This window comes from Periplaneta americana, chromosome 16, assembly GCF_040183065.1.
Source record: "Periplaneta americana isolate PAMFEO1 chromosome 16, P.americana_PAMFEO1_priV1, whole genome shotgun sequence".
NCBI classification, from domain to species: domain Eukaryota; kingdom Metazoa; phylum Arthropoda; class Insecta; order Blattodea; family Blattidae; genus Periplaneta; species Periplaneta americana.
Window position 1 is genome coordinate 105,488,342 of NC_091132.1, and position 20,537 is coordinate 105,508,878.

General features: G+C 34.3%; 1 protein-coding gene across 1 annotated transcript in view; it reads left to right on the top strand.

Annotated features, from left to right (window-relative positions):
* Positions 1–20,537, top strand: part of LOC138691011 (cadherin-AgCad1-like) — a 318,553-nt gene that overhangs the window by 79,038 nt on the left and 218,978 nt on the right. The window contains exon 10 of the mRNA XM_069812651.1: positions 1,815–2,013. Coding sequence (XP_069668752.1) covers positions 1,815–2,013 — 199 coding nt within the window. The remainder of the gene's footprint in view (positions 1–1,814; positions 2,014–20,537) is intronic.

The following is a 20,537-nucleotide window of genomic DNA, read 5'->3' on the forward strand; positions in this document are numbered from 1 at the left end:
TAATATTAAAATGGATTTGAGGGAGGTGGGATATGATGGTAGAGATTGGATTAATCTTGCTCAGGAGAGGGACCAATGGCGGGCTTATGTGAGGGCGGCAATGAACCTCCGGGTTCTTTAAAAGCCAGTAAGTAAGTAAGTAAGGTTTCTGCACATGTATCATAAAAATATCTTTTCAAAAATTCTTATATAGTAATACTATTTCCAAATCTCTATTATTAAGCCTTCCTTCAATTAAAAGATGCATTCTTTTCAATTAGTGTTATTGAAAATTTTGTTGCCACAGTTTTCGACAAATGAGTGAAATGTGTTCTTGTGAAACTCTATAACTTTAAGAAACTTTCCTTTACACTTTATAAATGCATTCGTTGTTATACATCATACATCTGTTGTTCTAACAAAAAGATAACTTACATTAATCTCACTAAACGACTGAAGCAAATATTGATTTAAAATCTGTATTTCCAAAACGACAATGACATATCTATTTGCTTGGGAGAGGTATGACAAACAAATAGTTACCCGCTATCAAGATTATTAAACTTCCCAGCTGCTTTTGCCTACTTTCAGTTATTTTCACTATATGTACATGGCTCTTTTCTAAACAAGTAGTCTCTTGCAATCTTATAAATCTCTGATAAAAACATATGAAATCTCAATAGCTATGAAACTAGCAGTACATTTTTATTTTACTAATGGTGGATACTTAACTGTTCGTCAATCATCCATATGAAACCAGTTGTGTAGACAAATTTACTGACAGAGTCATTGGCCAAGGTGCGCCATAGGAGACTGATCTACAATACACCTGCAATGAGATGCAGATTTGTTGTGATGCCAGATGTGAACCGGAGCTCTCATAGAAAATCCCTGTTACCTGAACCACAGGCTTAAGGGAATCTAACCCAGGTCCACAGCATTATAAGTCCACTTCAGCCACTAGACCACCATGGTGGCTTGGTTATATAAAGTAAATGACAATTTTCCGAAAATGTTTTCTCGTGCATTTCATATTTCTCCTTTTTGATTAGCATACATTTATTCCTAAGGTCTATAAAACAAGTGCCTTGTACATATAAGCCTACTGTATTCCTAGGAATGTGTTCAACATAAATTAATAAACTATGATGTACCGGTAGACTTTTTTCATCCATTTGCATAATATTCTTCGTTTATTTGATATATGTTAACTTGCCTACATTTCCTACAGCATCTTAATAAAAGAAATCAATTTGTTTCCCTCTTTTACATGTTACACTTCTGTTTCATGTTACTATATTCCATCTACATTCTTTTATAATATTTACTTTATATCCTTCAATATGTCTTCTCCCAAATAATCAAGTTTTTCAATCTTGTAGTTTTTCTGCCTTTATTTCGTAGAACAGTAATAAAAATAACATACTGTATATATTACTAATCATTTAAATGAAGGGGTGAGAGTGATGTAGTCCTAAGCCACACAGACAGTGTGTTACAGGAGAGCTATTAGGTGCGGTATCATAATTTCTCCAGTGTTTACTTACGTCATTTGTTGAGTAATTTTTATAATATTTTAACAGTGGCTTCCCGTGTGTGTAAGAAATGAACTTGCACAAAACAACATTTTTGTTAAAAGTGTGTCTCACCCCTTCAAATAAAAGTGACTGTATGTAATTTCAGTTATGAATTATTTGACCAAATTTGTAACACTGAAGTATTCAGTTTAATATTTCACTGAGATATTCATGTTGAGTGACCAAAATGTAAAAAGACATGCATCTCTCATTTGAGAAGCAATGCAACACTTTGATTGTAATGACTTTGCTTTACAGATACAATTTGACTAATACAAATCAGCTACATATCGACCCTGACTCTGGTGAAATTACAACATTAAGAGAATTTAATTACGAAGTGCAGAGTGAAATAGTAATAACAGCTACAGTAGTAGATAATTGTACCCACATGGCATATACCCAGGTCACAGTTAAAATCAAAGATGTCAATGATGTGAAACCAGTTTTGTACATGGTAAGTAAATTAACGGGTATGTACTGATCTTATAAATGTAGCACAAGTTTTTATTAAGTTCGAATTATGGTGCACAGTATTAGACTACACTACATCTTCCTTTATATTGATAGATGATAATTCTACCAATTAATGAGTGTAGTATCTAGTTGTTGAATGAATACCAGTATTATGCTTACCAGTGGATTCGAGCTTTACAGGCTTAAACCTGATTGATAGCAGCAGCAGATTTAATAATACTTTTTCTCACCGAGGTTATTCAACATCAAAATTCAACATGGTCGATGGTAATAGGTCGAAAAATTTTGCCTAGAGCCCCCCAGCATGAACAGAGTTCTCTCTTTCTCTTTCTTATAATTTATGACTTTGCTTCCTTTCTGGAGGAAGCCATACTAAGGTTATCTTTAACATCCATTACCCTTGATCAGGTTTGAATCTGTGAACTTCGACTTTAATGGCCAGTGTGCTAACAGACTATCTAGCACTATGTCTGACTGAGGACAACAAGTGAATTTTTAAGGGTGATAAGAATTCTTTGTTTCATGTTGGATTTGATTTGATTTTGCTAATCATATCAGTCAGAAAATTAAAACTTTACGGTACTATTTTAATTTACCGAATTCTGATTTCCAATTCATTTGTCTCCCAAACAATTTCAATTGTCTCTAAAACGTTGCTTACGACCTTCTTCATAATTAACAAAACCAATGTTCTCCATTCAACTACAATTTCAGTCATTTGTTTGCAATATTGTCTTATGTCTACTTTTCAAAATTAATTATGTTATTTATTTTAATAAGACTAAGTAAGTGTGACATAATATGAAACAAAATATTGTATGAAAGTACCTTTGCCGTATTTATTTCAAAATTCTGACCACGAACATCTTACTCATACAGTAAAATATAACTTTCAATAGTAATACCACCACAAGTGCTGTTAGTTTTCTGATAATCTGATTGAGCTTAATGAATGTTTCTTATCTCATGCCCAGTGATGTAATGGAGAAGGTTCCCCAGCCCCGCAAAGTTCAATTTGTTCCTCCCTAACAAAACTCCATTTCTTTACCCAATTGAAGTACCTGGTCACTGCAAGGAGCCTTGCTGTTGCTATTAAATTTTTTATTATAATCTTCGAAATAAACTGAATAGCACAGCCATCGATAGGTGAATATTGTTGGGGGGGGGGGACATAAAAATGGAAGATTAAATAAAAAATCCACTTCTAGGAAACGTTCTGTTATTTACTGTGTGCTATTTACCTAACAGAAATGTAATTTAATTACATTAAGTATCTTAAGAACTTTTCTAGGGAAACTGTACACACGTTCACACTACATAAATGCGCCAAAAAATTTTCTTGTATAATCATTTACAGATACAAACATTTGTGGTATTTCATGGAGGTGTATTGTGTGCAATAAAGTTTGGTGAGTGTGACACACAGCTATATTATTTAGGTGTGTATGGCTAATAGATGATTAGAGGTATGTCTTAAGCCTAAAGGGACTACTGAAGCTTCTTTCTGCCTCACAGGAAGAAGTTGGAATCACTGAAAGAATTCTTACCAATTCTTCATCATTTCGAAATGGTCTTCTTGGTTCTGGCGACAAGTTTTGTATGATGTTTACAGCATCAGCCACTGACTTCACTTGGTATTTCCGATGGAACATCTTCAAATTCTAATTTTAAAGACTGTATGTCAACATCAGAGTATTGAGCTACAGTATCAAATTGTTGTTGCTTCAGAAGACAGTCTTCTATTTTCTTTAATCTATTGATCTCTGTCTGGCTAAATCTGACTTCCAATCCTGACAAGCAGATATCAATAATTGAAAAGTACTGAGTCCTGTACATGCTTTCTGCAGATGAACGATTGTAGTTTTCTGTGTTGCTATGTCTTTTAGAAAGCTTTCTTTGTCTAGGAAAAATGATTGGATTTAGCCCGCATCTTTCTACATATTCATTTGCCTTGAGGAAGATTTTATTGAACTCCTCCTCTGTTCTCATATAATTTATAGTTGCTTTGATAGTATCCACAGCCTTCTAGCAAACTCACAATAGTCCTTCAAGTCCTTGTGATGATTCATTCAACTCTTCAAGAAGATTGATTACATTCTTGACCATTAGTAACCCAAGAACTGGCTCTCCATAGGAAAAATTATGCAATAGTGCACTAGCCTGATTGTTATATTCTTTTTCAAGAATATTGGAAGAATTGTCCACTATACTCGTATTATCTATCTGTTTTCCTCTGTAGATCCATCCGATTGGGCACAATGGTTTCATTCTAGAAATATTTGCTAATGGACTTTGAGAAGATCCTTCATGTGCAACTTCAGATCCAGCTTGAGTGAAAAAAAAACCTTTAAACTTAATTATTGTATTACTCAGAACTCCTAATTCATTAGCCCATTGAAGGGAATTGCGAGTGCAGGCACTACCTCAGGGGTTTCTTTTATAATTAAATTAATGCAGTGTGCTCCACATGCAACAAAAAGTGCTAACAGCTGTTCCTTCTTGATATAATAGTTTGAACTCCTTTGTGAATACCCGACATATTTGGTCGTATGTCTGTCCTCTTAAGTTTGCAATCAGACTGTGACATCACAGAGTATTTTAGCTATTCCTTCTCCCATAGTGTCTTGTGGTAGATACAGCCCCAAAAAAGATTAATATACAGGGTGAACTGCTCGAATGTACCTAATTTCAATTGTATGTGACTAGTGAACAGTTGAAGATAGAACCTTACGGTAACGTTTATATGAAAGGAAAACTCAACAAGTTTCGAATCCTGTAGGTAGATGGTGTGCAGACACGGTTTCTTTTCATAGATTGTATCAATTGTTAAAATGGCGACACCGCAGATGAAAACACAAACTGTGTTGTGGTATGCGACATTTAAATCAATTGTTAGAGTTCAAAGGGAGTATCAGCGAGTGTTTAACTATGATGCTCCAACTGCTAAAAGCATTAAGAAGTGGCATGATACATTTTTAGCTACAGGATCGGTGTTGAAGAAGCATGGTGGTGGTCATAGAACATCCGACGAAATGGTTGCAAATGTTCAAGCCGCGTATGAGCGAAGCCCACGGAAGTCATTAACAAGAGCTTCACGGGAACTTCAAGTACCAAAATCAACATTGCAACGAATTGTCCACAATCGTGTCAAACTGTATGCATACAAATTGCAGTTAATGCAATGTCTGGAGCCAGATGACAAACCCAAATGAGTGGAATTCGCTAATACGATGCTAGACTGCCTTGAATCTCCGGATTTAACACTGTTCGATTTCTTTCTTTGAGGCTACGTCAAAGATAAAATGTACGCCACCCCAGTCAGAGACCTTCGTGATCTTCGGGAGCACATCATAGAGGCTATTGAGAGCATTCCAGAAGACTTGCGCCAACGTGCTTGGCAAGAAATCATTCATCACCTTGATATCGTCACAGTGACAGCTGGAGCTCACATAGAGATATGGTGATGTGCATATTGAAACTTGTTGAGTTTTCCTTTCATATAAACGTTACTATAGGTTTCTATCTTCAACCGTTTACCGGTCACATACAATTGAAATTAGGTACTTATCAACCCACATGCCACAAATATAGACTCTTGTTCGTTGCCACTTATGTCCCTTGTACTATCATATATTATAGAAAATATTATAGGATATACAGAAAGAGTTTGGTGACATAATGTTTTTTATTATTTTATTTTCTAAGAAAGACAAAATCAAATTTTGATAGTCTGAATAAAGCATTTCCCCTCTTTTCTCTTTAAAAAGCCAACTTTAATTTCAGGGCAAACCTCTGATCTTAGTTTTAGCAACTCCATTAGATTATCTCCATCAGTTGTGTTACACTGAAAAGTAAATCCTTGGCGAGCTAAATAACTTATTGAAGACATAATATGTAGTAAACATTCTCTGGCTCGTCGTTGTTCAAGTTTTCTTACATTACTTAGTGCAGACTCAATTAGTGATTTTAGGTGCTGAAAACTTGTGGTGAATGCTTGAAGGTGAGAAAATGTTTCCAAGACTTTTTTCCAATTACGAAATCTATTGGTTACAAAGAAAGAATCCATTTTTGTTGCTGAAGTCTTCTTTGGTGCCTCATTAACATATTTCATACAATAGAAACAAAAAATCTCATCTTTGCCATTGACAACATGCAACCATTGATATGTATCAAACCATTTTAGCTGAAACTTCAAAACTTAACATTTCAATTGCTGTTGAATAAAGTTAGGTGTCAGTTTATGTGTGTATGTATTTATTAACACTACAATTTGGTATACACCCGGTGGTAGTGATATATAATATACAATAATTACAATTACGTGAAATAAAATAAAATAAACGTAAATGAAATAAAATGAAATAAACATAAATGAAATAAAATAAAATAAACGTAAATCTATAAATAGTAGATGCAATAAACCTAGGACTATAAATAAAAACTATTCTATAATAACGCCTACGATACGCAAAAGTAAATCTAACTTATAAATACTTCTATTTCACCCAACTATTACCAATTTAAGTAATTACATATCACCTTAATTAATTACATACCAACTTAATTACATATCATCTTAATTAATTACATATCACCTTAATTTATTTACATATCAACTAAATTACATATCATCTTAATTAATTACATATCAACTTAATTAATTATATATCAACTCAATTAATTACATGACACAACTTAAATAATTACGCTGCACCTCCAATTGAATTTTCAGTCTAATCTTCTCAACCTTTTCTTAAATGTATTGATTTTAAGAGGGCCACCCTGAAAGATTGCCGCAGGTAAGCTGTTCCAGTCTACTATTGTGCTGTTAACAAAGGAAAATTTTGCCACGTCTGTTCTTTGTTTTCTACATTTAAACTTCCTAATATGATCAGTTCTTCCTAAGTATGATGGTGTTGCTAATCTAGCATTGATATCGGTCCATGCTTTGTGTCCCATTTGTGCCTTGAACAATGCGGTGAGTCTGGTTTTTCGTCGCCTTGACTTGAGAAGTTCCCACCCTAAGTCTTTTACTATCTCCTCACCATGTCCCTTCCCCATTTTGACATATTTTGCTGCCTTGCATTGGACCTTTTCTATTGAATTGATTTGGTTTTGTCTGTACGGATCCCAACCTACTGCTCCATATTCCATAATTGGGCGAACAAGAGTTTTGTACACTAATTATTTTGACTTTGGTTAGATTTCTTCAGAATATGCATAGAGAAATGTAGTGCTTTCCAGGCTTTCCTTGTGTTTTCCAGGCTTTCCTTGTGCTTTCCAGGCTTTCCTTGTGCTTTCCAGGCTTTCCTTGTGGTTTCCAGGCTTTCCTTGTGGTTTCCAGGCTTTCCTTGTGTTTTCCAGGCTTTCCTTTATGATTAGGTTTTCAAAACGTCTACTTGCAAATTGGAAGATGAATCTACGTTATTTTCATGGTATTCAGCATTTATTAATTGATTAGGAAGTAATTTATCCTGAGTCGTGTATGCTGATGTCAGATGCATCCTGGTCTTCTACTTTCGCTATCGGTATGAATTTCATATTTCAGTATTTTACTTTCACTGTTTTGTCTCTGCGATTTAATAAGTGTTATAAATTTATCCGTATCTAATAAATTGTTAATAATAGATAGGATTAATATATCACATTAATTTATACATTATAGTCCTATATGTCATGGACAAACTAGAACTGCACACTCTTACAGGTTACAGTTTTACAGTATATCAGCAAACTAATCTGGCAACCAGTCAGGAAGTGAATGAGCATCGAATAAGCCATGATCCTGTAACTATAGAAATACCAGATTGTAAAATGTATCGGTCTACTCATGCGTGCCAGCAGAGAGGGAGAGAGTTCCCCCACTCTGTGCAATAGAGCATTCTCCTTCTCTCTCTACCTCAGATGCGCTATTCTGTTACTCCTTGTCTGTGGAATGTGAGTTTTTGTGTATTTCACGTGGCCAGAGTTTGTTTTATATGCATGTAACAAGTATATAGGTTTTATATATGAGTCATTCCACGTCAAATCACACAAATTTTACCTCGAATTGACTTTCATGTCTCTGATTTAGATAAAACAAATTTTACACATTCTATGGGTTGAAAAAATAAATATGTGTTTTATTATTGTTGTCTATATCGATTATTGTAGTAGATATGTGTTATCAAAGATTCTGAAATAGTTCGCGCATCATTATTGTTAAACGTGATTATCTCCACTAATAATCATCACAGAGATTTGCTCTTTGTCTCAATTTGAAGGTGACAGTACATACTTTGTTCTCAATTTGAAGGTGACAGTACATAATAATATAAAAATAAAAGTTTGTTAACTTTGTTTTATGTAGCACGTATGGGCGAATCCAGAAATGCATATAGAGTGTTAGTTGGGAGACCGGAGGGAAAAAGACCTTTGGGAGACGTAGATGGGAGGATATCATTAAAATGGATTTGAGGGAGGTGGGATATGATGATAGAGACTGGATTAATCTTGCACAGAATAGGGACCGATGGCGGGCTTATGTGAGGGAGGCAATGAACCTTCGGGTTCCTTAAAAGCCATTTGTAAGTAAGTAAGGAAGTAACTTTGTTTTAAAAAAACATTTAAACATATAAAAATATGTTTTAATGGCAGCGGCTTACTTTAAAATTACAGAAAAAAATCCCTAAATACCTTGAAATTATTTTAACCATCCTTAAAAAAATCAGAATGCTACTCTGTGCCGTTGAAGAATAATTAAATGATTCACCAAGCTGCGCATCTTGAGTTCGCAGGCTGCATAAGTACTATTGCAAGATGATGTGCAGGTGCAACTTTGGATGAGAGTTGTGTGACCATTTTACACTGTTCTATGGTCAGAATATCACTCTTTCACGTAATTTATGTAATATAGTACTGTATTTAAATATTGTTTTTGTAAAATATACACTTGTAAGAATGATAACTACAGTTTACACAACACTGCACTTTTAAAACTAATTACCTACAACCAATTCTATTTAATGTCCACCATTTAGTCTCACTTTAAAGTGAATAGTTCTTCATTATGGCCTGAGATTTTGTCACTGGAGCAAAAGAATGAAGTTGTAAGATACCTCGTACCGCTTTTGTTTGTTGGTACCTTGAGTAGAAAATATGACTATGTTATTTGTATTCACTAATGGTAAAAATTTAAAAGGAATATTATAAATAATAATATTAATTTCATCAAGCATTAATTTAACATCTTCATGATGAACATAGACACAAACTGAGTGTGTGCCACTTGTTCCAGGTAGTACACATTCCTTTGGTCTGAGTTTGAAAATTTTTTAAAACCCTATTTTGTTATACGGATATTGCTCTTTGAAACACCGGTAAGTTTTCTTAAGATTATATACCGTAGTATTAATATTTTCTGTTTGTGAACTCTCTTTCCATCTTCTTTAACTAACACACAATTCTTTTTGTCAGCCATAACCCTCCTCACATCATCAGAATTATAAAATTGAACAACCTTTTCTACTATAAATGTTCCCAAACTTTTTCCCGATTTAGGATTAGGAGTAGCCAAAATCCCCTTTTCTGCTCCTACTTGTTTAGAAATTCTTATCATGTGAGTGCTGATATTAAAATGCTGTTGAATTTTTCTGTAGGACCAACTTTAAAAAATTGGTAATATTTGTATTTTTAGATTTCTGTTGTCTGTTTCATGGAAGAAGTCTATCAGTTTCTGTATTCTATCTTTAAAGTTATTTCTTACTCAAAAGCAATCTGAAATCAGCGTAATTCTATGTAAAATGTAATAGATTATAATTATTTTTTTGCGTTTTTAAAGTAAGCTGTTATAAAAAATAATTGTTTAAAAAGTGACACTCTAAAACAACCCCATCAATAAATCAATTAATACAATATTCCATTTGTTCCCATTTCAAATGACACCAACACTCAACATCTGTGATGCATAGGATCTTAACAATGAGCATTTTCATACTGAATTTGTCATACAATTAAAAGAGTATAAATAGTAAAATATTAAAGTATGATCCTAGAAAAAAATTACAGACCTCTTATTTTGATCTGCAGAACATATTTTAGAAGATTTAAACAAATACTAAATGATCACGTTTCGTATGCAGATGTTTGATTTGATGTGGAATGACTCACATGCACACAACACAACATGATACCTATTCTGAAAGACTTAGGAATTATTGTTAGATAAATTAAAGGGAAACTGCTAAATGCTGAATGGACACTACGTGCTTTTAGAACTAGAGGTTATCTATTTATTTACATATAGTAACACCGCACCATTGATAATGTATTACTCACTCTCGCTGCAGCTATCACAGCTGTATGCTCCGGCACGCGGTCTCGCTCAATTCAAGCCTTCCGATCTGAACACACCGTCGGTAAATTATTTGCACAGTGACTTCTTATTCGAATAGCATTCTAATACCAACGCAGTTCTACGTAAAACATTTCAAAGAATATAATGATATTTTTTTCCCTTTTTAGAAGTAGGCCCCTGAAATATTTATACGTATTTTAAAAATATAACGCCCTAAAAGGGGCTCATTTTGCGTTTTGATTGAACATTAAAAATTAATGTATATTACTGCAATTATTGCACTTTAAAATGATAAAAATACGGAATTTCTACGATTTATAGAATCTTCAGTATAACCATTTACATAATGCGTTGCACCCTAATTTATGGAAACAGAAACATTTAATAAATGACTAAATAATTGTGTTATCCCGAAAAAATTACACATGGGTTATTTAATTTAATCAATAGAATATACTGTAACTTTAAAATTCAAAACAATAATGTAGTTTTATTCTGACAACAATAACTCTTCACTTTCTACAATTTAATTCTACTCCCGTCAACAATGGGATTTCCACTCCACACAGTAACACAGTATTCGTTATTGCACTCCACAGATGACAATGACAATTTACTTGGATTATTGAGAACGACAATGAACTGTTAATTTTAACTAATGTTCACAAAGCACTATTTACAAATCAGAACTGTCAGTTCTCAGTTCACAGTTCGTTTGCCTTGGCTAGTTCTTCTAGCTCGGTCACTCAAGTTCACAGTATCTCGAACCACAGACCTTCAGGGACAGTCCACTGAACCTCGAACTCAGGTCCCCCAACTGCGGTCCACTGCACTCGAACTCAGAACTTTGGACGCTCGCACAGCTGCGGACACACTTAAGTCAGACTCTGGTCTCGAAGCTGGCTTCACTGCTACACAAGACTGGCTGTCTTGCTGTTCACCGACTATAATAACACTGCAACTAACTAAACTGCTGCTCAAGTTCACTCGCGTGTCGTATTTATAACTAAACCATAGTTACGAGAAATTTCTACAGGTGTCCAGAGATAGCTCTCTCGAATTATCTGGATATCTCCCCTCTCTGCTGCGGTCACTCTCTCTCCTCTCCTCTCTCCTCTCCATGTCACAGCACGTGCCACAGGAAGCAGATGCGCGCGCACTTGCGCCGAACTACGGCCGACCTTGTAATCCTTCTGCCGGTCGTGAGATTGTATCCCAGCTCTGTCACAATATAAAAAAAAATTGGAGCAAATGCGAAGTTGTCATGTTTCGTAGGTGTTCGATTTGACATGGAATGACTCATATATGTACTGTAATATATGCCTACATATTAAAGTGGAATGGTGCCAACATTATCAAAATCTTCGAGTGTGTCTGGGAGACCTCTTAGGGGTTAAGTGCGAGAAATACAGTACAATGTACACAATATTTAAAAAAAATAAGAGAAATGTATAAAATACAAAATGCAAATATTACACACATGACTAGTGAGGCTACCGGAGTGTCAGTGAATACTGTGACTACAATTCTGAAAGAAGGAAAGGAAGCTGTTCTGAGGAACAAACACATTTTCTACTCCAACGGGAAAAAGCGCGCCAAGAAAAAAGAGACTTGAAGTTGACAGCTTCAGAGACAGCACTATTAGGCAAAAAAAATTGATTTTTTTATACAGTAAAAAAAAGTTTTCAACTATTAAAAAACTCCTTAATGTCCTGAAAGAGGACGAAGCTCTCGACTGTGGATGCAAGTCTTTAAGGCAGAGAGTTAAAAAATTAGATAATTGATTAAATGGCTATCTTACTCGTGTTAATTATGTAAGAATGTGTGGCTTACAGCTGTTTCGGTGTTACTTGACACCATCCTCAGAGCCTACTAGATCTCTGCGCTATCTCAACTTCGCTGCCTGTTGTATGGGTGCGTTTGTGTGATGAAGAGTTGTGTCAAATAGTGTGTGTGTTCTGAAATTGATCAAGCACACCTAAAAGAGGATATCATTCGGTGGTTGCAAGAACATGGAGTTGAGTTCGATGCTAAGAAGAGTAAGGCTGAACTCATTACAATAGATCAAAACACACCTCATGAGAAACAGTTTTTAGTGGATGAAATTATTCACGGTCATGGTCATATCCCATAATGTCTCCCACCTTATCATCCAGACCTTTCACCTATCGAAACAGTTTGGGGGAACATTAAAGGCCAAGTTGCACAGCAGTCAATTGGCGGTTCTTTAAAAGAAAAAGAGGAGTTGTATCAAAAACTTTTCCAGGAATACACTGTAGAAAAGTGAAGAAAATGTTGTCAGCTGGTTCCAAGAACAAAAGGATATGAAAATACCTATACTCGTACTTTGAACCAGAATCAGATATTTTCCCTTCATTCTTATTTTTAGAATAACTAAAAACATTTCCAAGGTCAAAGCACATGAACGTGAAGCATGACAAGGGGCCTCTTCAGAACTTCGACTCCCGCCCAATTCAAAAAAGAAAAAGGCTGAAATGGATCCAGTGAGCAGTGTGTGCCAAGTTGTTATGGAAGATCTCCAAAGGAGAACAGTTGCAAAGCAAAAAATGCAGGAAGAGTTGGGTAGTAGAAATGTTGCAAGTTGTAATGAAGTATAATGCAATCCTCCATTCCACCATCCATCGCGTGTATTCCTAATCTCTATAAAACTGGACATATGACCACATTGTACCTAATGAGCATTATTTGATCCTTATTCTCAGGCACAATTTCATCCAATAAGTTAACCTGTTTTTTCATAACCTTTTTTCCCCCTCAATCTTCCTCAGTTATGACTATATAGATCTATGTGTTCTGCAACTGATTTAAGTTTCTCATCATTGGTCATCAGTGTTAATCGATACATAGAGCATATTGATCTTTATTCAGTACCGTCATTTCCCATAACTATGGTCCTGAAACACAACTATGATCCACGATACAACCATTCCAAGAACATTGTAGAAGTAACATAGACTGTTCATAGATAGCTGCAGTAACTTCAGATTACAGTACAGCAAAAATTTAGATGAACGAGGTACTTTGTTATGGAGTACAAAATTTGAATAGTTGAATAGTTATATGACAGAAAGACAAACGTGCGCACACACACATATATACAGTCACATGACATATATATTGTCATGTATAGGTATAATGTTTTAAAAAATACAAATACTGATGTAAGTTTATTGTTTCGTTAGGTCTATACATATTTTATATTATCGTTTCTCCTGTCTTAATGTCACTGCTGTCCCTTCCACCAGGAGGAATACAGTTCCCCATCTTAGTGTCTCTCTTATGGAAAAAAAATCATATAGGGATATAAATCATTGAAAAAGATGTGGACATTCTGAAGTAAATGAAAAATTTTCTTTTGTCTTTCCTTAACCTATGAAACAATATACAGTGCATCTACACAGTTCAATTTTCCATGTGTTTACACATGCAATCTGGGGAGAATATTGAAAGAATCAAGTCAAAAACGAATGTTCAATTACGATGCATATAGGGATTGTGTCTTCATGGTGCGCCATGTTGAACATCATCTTCACTACGTATATAATATTAATTAATAAATATTAAATATAAATCTGATACTTATACCTACTTCTTCTTCTTCTTCTTCTTCTTCTTCTTCTTCTTCTTCTACTCATTGTATAGGCCTACGGCTTGTTCTTTCCAGAGATAGGAGTCATTCCATCTTTTCTTTGATCTTCCAGGCGACCTCTTTCCACCTGCTGGTAGATTATCCCTTGCTATGCATACAATTCTGTCTGGTGTCATGCAAGATACGTGATGATTCCATTCCTTTCTTCTATTTACCCAATCACCTATTGTTGGGTAGTTTAGCTGCATTCTAATTTCTTCACTTCTTACTTTATCTCTTCTTCTTTTCTGCATAATTTTAGTACACTCATTTCGTTTGTTTCCAGAATCCTTTTAGTTTTTGAAGTATCCGCTCATACTTCACAGGCATAGGTTGATATTGGGCGAATTATAGCTTTATAGATTCTTATCTTGGTTGCTTTATTTAAGTATTTGTTGTTCCATACAACATCAGTCATGCATCCTCCAATACTTGCTGCTTTATTTGCTTGGTGCATAACTTCATTTTGCAATGGCCCCCAAGCAGTTATCTCAACACCCAGGTCTTTTATTGACATTACCTGTTCTATTATTGTTCTCTCTATTTCCAGTTTACATCTAAAGGTACGGTCACATGTCGCTACTTTTGCTGCGCAACTTTTGTACTGCAGTTGCAAAAGTTGCGTGTCGTGTTCACACATAAGCCAAAAGTAGCTCGTTGCACACTGCTTTTCGTGCTGAGCAACCCAAGTGCAGCAAAAATTGCAACTGGAGGTTGTGAGTCTGTTCACACACAAGGCGCTACTTTTGCAGCCACAGTCATGCTGCAGGTTTCCATCTGCATGTTGACTTCTCAATATACATTTTGTGGTTATGTTCGCATTGTTAATAAACTCATGCGAAAGCTTACTTATCTATTATTTGCTTTTCTGTCCTAACTAGTATTCAGAAATTGACATTATTTTTACTATAAAGCTTTTAAAAACGCCTATATACTTAAACGATGACCAACAGCATATTCACGTAATCAATGTTTGCAACCCTCCTGTTTGAAACTACGCTACAGAAAAATTAAAAAAGTGAATTATATCGTCAGCAAATATGCTCAGACTGTGTTGTGCATTTAATAACTGTTACAAATAATTTATTTTCATCACATCTAACATTAAAATACATCCAAACAATAAAAGTATCATTGGCACATATAGGTGGCAACACTGGTCGCAACTGCAGCAAAAGTTTCAACAAAACCGATATCAAAAATGCTGCGGCTGCAACCCTGAGAACCCTGTTCACACATCGCTACTTTTAAGCTGCACGCAGCACGAAAAAGTAGTGAGCAGCAGGTTCGGCAGCTGCTACTTTTCGGGTTGCACCGTTGTTCACACGTCACAGTACGAGAGTTGCGCAGTTTTTTGTACTGTATCGCTACAAAAGTAGTGACGTGTGACTGTACCTTTAGGGGGAAATTGCTTATGGTCATTGTTTTTGTTTTTGTTAATGAAATTTTCATGTTATACTTTATACATTCTAGATAGAATCCATAAAGTAATCTTTGTAGATGATCTTCCATACTTGCCATCAGAACAACATCGTCAGCATACACAAGATATTAAAATCTTTATTTCCCATTTTGTCTCCATCCTTAAATTTAATTTCCTTTATAATCTCATTCATTACTAAATTAAATAGTAATGGATTAAGAGAGTCTCCTTGCCGAACCCCTCTTTTAAATGGTATCTTTTCAGATATTATTCCCTTCACTTTTATTCTATTAAAAAAAATGTAAAAATATCGTTAACCTATAAAATCAGTCCCTTCAGTACATTATGCTCTTCTAAAATATTAACATCTTTAAGTCCCAGTCTATCGAAAGCCTTTTCAAGATCTATAAAACATAAAAAGGCAGGTTTATTATACTGAACAGCTTTTTCTATAACCTGTTTTACTATAAAAATAGCATCAGTGCAAGATCTATCGAGCTGAAATCCTTGTTGTTCATCTTGGAGACAAATACTTTTTGACAGTTTTTGGTGAATTAATTTTGTTGTGATTTTCAATAGGGTGTTAAGCAGATTTATTGGTCTATAATTCTTTGGTTTCTGTTTTTCATCCCTCTTAAAAATTTGAATTACAATACTAGTTTTCCATTCATCTGGTATTTTACTCTCTTGGAATATTTGTTTAATTAATTTTATCATTTCCAGTGTAAGTCTATCTCCTCCATATTTTATCATTTCGTTGGTTATACCATCATCTCCTGGAGATTTCCTGATTTTAAGCTTTTTAATAGTTGTTCTAATTTCTTCCTCAGTGACTTCTAGGATCACTTTAGGAATATTATTATCAATGTTATACAAATAGTCTTTTTCGGTATTATAAAGATCTGTAAAGTAATGAATCCATGTACTTTCTTCAATTTTATTTGCTGTTACAAAATCTTTTATTTCCATTCTTTGATTTCTGATTGTTCTTCATATCTGTCGTTGTGTACCATAGAAGTCTCACTCTAAATTACTCGTATAAGCTTCCCAGTGTTGTTCATTTATAGCCCTGATTTTTGCATTGACATTATTCCTTATGATTTTATAGGTCTCATGTTTTGTACTCATATATTTTAAGAAAGCCTTCTTATTTTCTTTAGCTAGGAATTTAACCTCATCACAAAACCATGGTTTAATTTTTACTTTTTTATGTGATCTATTTACCTGTCTGGTTCCCAATGCTTCAAAAGCAGCTTGCAGGATGGTAGTCTGAATTATTTTCCAGTTATCATTAATTTCTCCATCCTCCTTTATACAATTCCTTGATAATTTTTCTTCCAGTCTTCTTTGATATATATTGTACGCTTTTGTTTTCCAATAGTTCTTTATTAAGCTGGGTATCCATTACAGGTTTTATTTGTTTATATTTCTGTGGTCTACTTGATTCTCAAAATTGTGGTTAAACACTCCATAGGCACTTGTATTTGCGATAATGTTCACTAAAGTTAACCTTACTTGCTGCCATTTTCAGCTTAGAAGTCCACTCTCAACAAACAAAACAATTTTCAGTATATTCACGGCCACCTAAACCATATTGTATCCATATTGTACATTTCGGAAGAATTCTATAGTAATAAGCTTGTAGTCACGTCCTTGTATTTTAACTCTAAACAATTTGTATTTTAACCTCAGCTATGGTACATTTATATGATACTTATTAATCCAAACCAACTTATACATCGGCATGATAAATGTGTGCATTTATAAATCTGAACACAACATAATGCTAAAAACTATGTCTTTATATTATTGAATAATTTCTTGATTGTATCCATAGTGTACATTTCTGCATATTATTTGTTTTTCATGTATTTAGTATGTTCCTTTGAGCGAAACTAATGATCTGAAGATGGCATCTTAATGCTGAAAACGTTAATCATTTAATAAAATGATATAGTAATTAACACTATATTATAATTTGACTAGTGGCTTGTGCAGCAAGAAGTTCAAATAAAAATTGTTCAGATTTATTTCCAATGAAGAATACCAGACATTTTGAAAGTTATTTGCTTCCATAATAGTGAAACATACTCCCTCTGAATGTTTTTTTATGTCAAATATTTTTCCTTGAACCTATCCGTCTTCAGTTCTTGAGTTTCAATGCGAAATCGTAAGTAACAGCAAGTTTTTCATGTGGGAGTAATGCAGTAGTTATTTCAGGTCATTGCGGATTGTAGGTGCTTTGAACAAAAGACTTAGCATCTTGGTATAGCTGCTGCATGTTTCGTAAACTACCCTGAAATGTAGAGGACAGAATCACTTTTTCCATGAGATCTTGCTGAGGTGATGAAGAGACCAAGAGAGTAAATTCAATAAAAGTCCCGACGAACTTGATTAGCCAACACACAAAGGAGATACAAATAAATTAAATATCAAAATGATTTTCGGTCCTTCTAGTGTTAAAACTAATGGAATTTAATTTACAGTGTTAGATATTGGACCTTGCATAACTAGCTAAGGAATATGATAAAAATGTCAAGTTTCTATTCAGCACTATCTATCTTGTTTCAAATGAGAAATGTTAATAGTAAGAATCAATATCGTACAGGTGCTTAACTTTCCTTTATGCCTAACATAACTAACTGCAATGTGGGACCCATGAGTTAAGGAGGTCCAAGCATTGAATTTTAGAAGTGCCAAGTAAGTTGCATTTTTAGTATTATTCTTTGTTCATTAAAATATTATTTTTTCTGAACACATTTTAGGTCTCCAGTGCCTATATTCTCAGATTAATGTATTCGAAAACTTAAATAGACCCATCTAGTTTCGTCACTCTGAAACAGTGTCTGCATATCCGTTAATCAGTAAATTTAACCATTGAAAGTACAAGTTGCAATCACCAACAGAACAATTTTAATGTGGCACAGAATTAACCACTAACGATACGAATTATGAAGAAGTCTAGGATCAGTAACTTTTAAATTAGGGGAATTCCAGCAATCACAAATAAAACTTTTAATCCAGCAAGAAATACTGCTAATGAAACAATTGTTTTAGTAGAGTTGATCATTGGGATGTGTGAGATGTACGTTTCATTTTTTAAATTTGTTGAACTTATTCGTAATTGACTATCACTGACAAAGGTGTTTTTTTTTTGTAGAAGTAAAGGAATACCATTAAATATGAGAAACTTTCTTTTGTAGCAAAATGACAATAGAAGAAAAAGCACTGATTCAATATGAAAAACTTATTAGATTACCAGGAAACAATTGGCATTCATACATTCCTCTCTGTAGATTGAAAACTCAAAAAAGTTTCATATCCATTGTTCAGGAATTAAAACAGAAAATCAATATCCCGAATTTAAAAGAAAACCTACAAATTAAACCAAACACTTTAACTCTATTAAATATAGAATATAATCTAAATTTAACAGAAGAAATATTGAAATCAGAAGTAAACACTGAAATACTAAAACAGTTGTCTTTAGAGACAATTAATATTAGATACCCTCCACAAAACTGGCTTCATTTATACACTGACGGATCCTTGATCTCCAGAGAACAAGGTGCCGGTGCAGGTGTTACGTGCTGTCTCTCTAGATCTCTTGGATATGGAACAACAAGTTTTGATGGAGAAATCATTGCAATAGGTGAAAGTCTCAGGAATCTTCTATGCCACATCAGTAAATTTAAAAATGCAGTTATATTGTCAGACTCCAAAGCAGCTATTCTATCAATAGTCTCTAAACACATACCTTCATCTCAAACAGCAGAAATAACTAAAATGCTCTCTCAATTAATATCACTCAATAAAAGAATTGTATTCCAATGGATACCATCCCATTGTGGAATCCTGGGAAACGAGAATGCGGATGCTTTAGCAAAGAAGGGCAGCACTGCTACTTACAGACCTGTTACTAAATCTACGTATTACTCTGTGAAGAGATTTATTAAATCTACATACTTAGACTTCAACAAACAAAATTTGATAACACAATCCCAAGGGAAAAAATGGAACTCTCTGCATCAAAATCCACAGTTAATTCCCGATTTACCACGAAAATCGTCTGTAGCTGCATTTAGATTGGCAACAGGCCATGATTGTTTGGCCAAACAGCTGCATAGAATTGGAATATATCAGTCCCCTAACTGTCCATTGTGCAACTCAAACCAAGAAATGGATTCAGAACACCTCAAAATCTGTGCTTCAGTGGCTGGTCATGATAATATCTTTGAAAAATATTGGAGTGCAAGAGGTCAAATGACTTTATTGTCAAACGCCTGGCATTAGAAAACAACAACAACTTTCTTATGTAGGCATCTAGAAGGGGCAGTATGCTTAGTTTTATAGTTTTTCAAAACTATTTATCATGTGTTCATTACTGTGAAGTTAGTCTGAAGTGTGAAGGGCCAAACAGCTGTTACAAATTTAATAAATATTAAGAATTAATATAATATATTAATTCTTAATATTGGAGTATTGTTAACGTGTGTGAAATAATTAAATATCTAAGTGGTGCCCATAAGTGCAAATTAGTTCGTGAATGGAAGAAAATAGTAAAAATAACAATTTCAGCTTTCTTTAAAAGTAATGAACCAACTACAAGTGTGCTTGCGAATTACGTCAATTAAAATTATTTTAATGTATTCATCAGATTGTGTGGTTATTTTTCAGTGTGCACAGTGAGGGGTAATAATCCTATTGTTCAGTTTATATATTTGCAATAGTATAAAATTGTATTTTAAATTACGATATTTTCTCAGGTCTATTACAATTCAGCTTCTTTGCCTCAAGTCCTGTTTGTCCATCTGACACTTTGCTTCATTCACCCATATGAAGTCAGTTGTGTAGACCAATTTACCAACAGAGTTATTGCCCAGGATGCACCATAGGAGGCTGGTCTACACTACACTTGCATTGAGTTCATCTGATGAAGGACATTTGTTGAGATGCTACAGGGCAACCAGAGCTCCTGGAGAAAATCTCTGTGTTAAGGCTGGTTCACAATAAACCGGAAACGAGAATTGGAATGAAAACGAAAACGGTAAAATTGTTAAAATGTGTACATTTAAATGTGAGCATTCACAATTAACG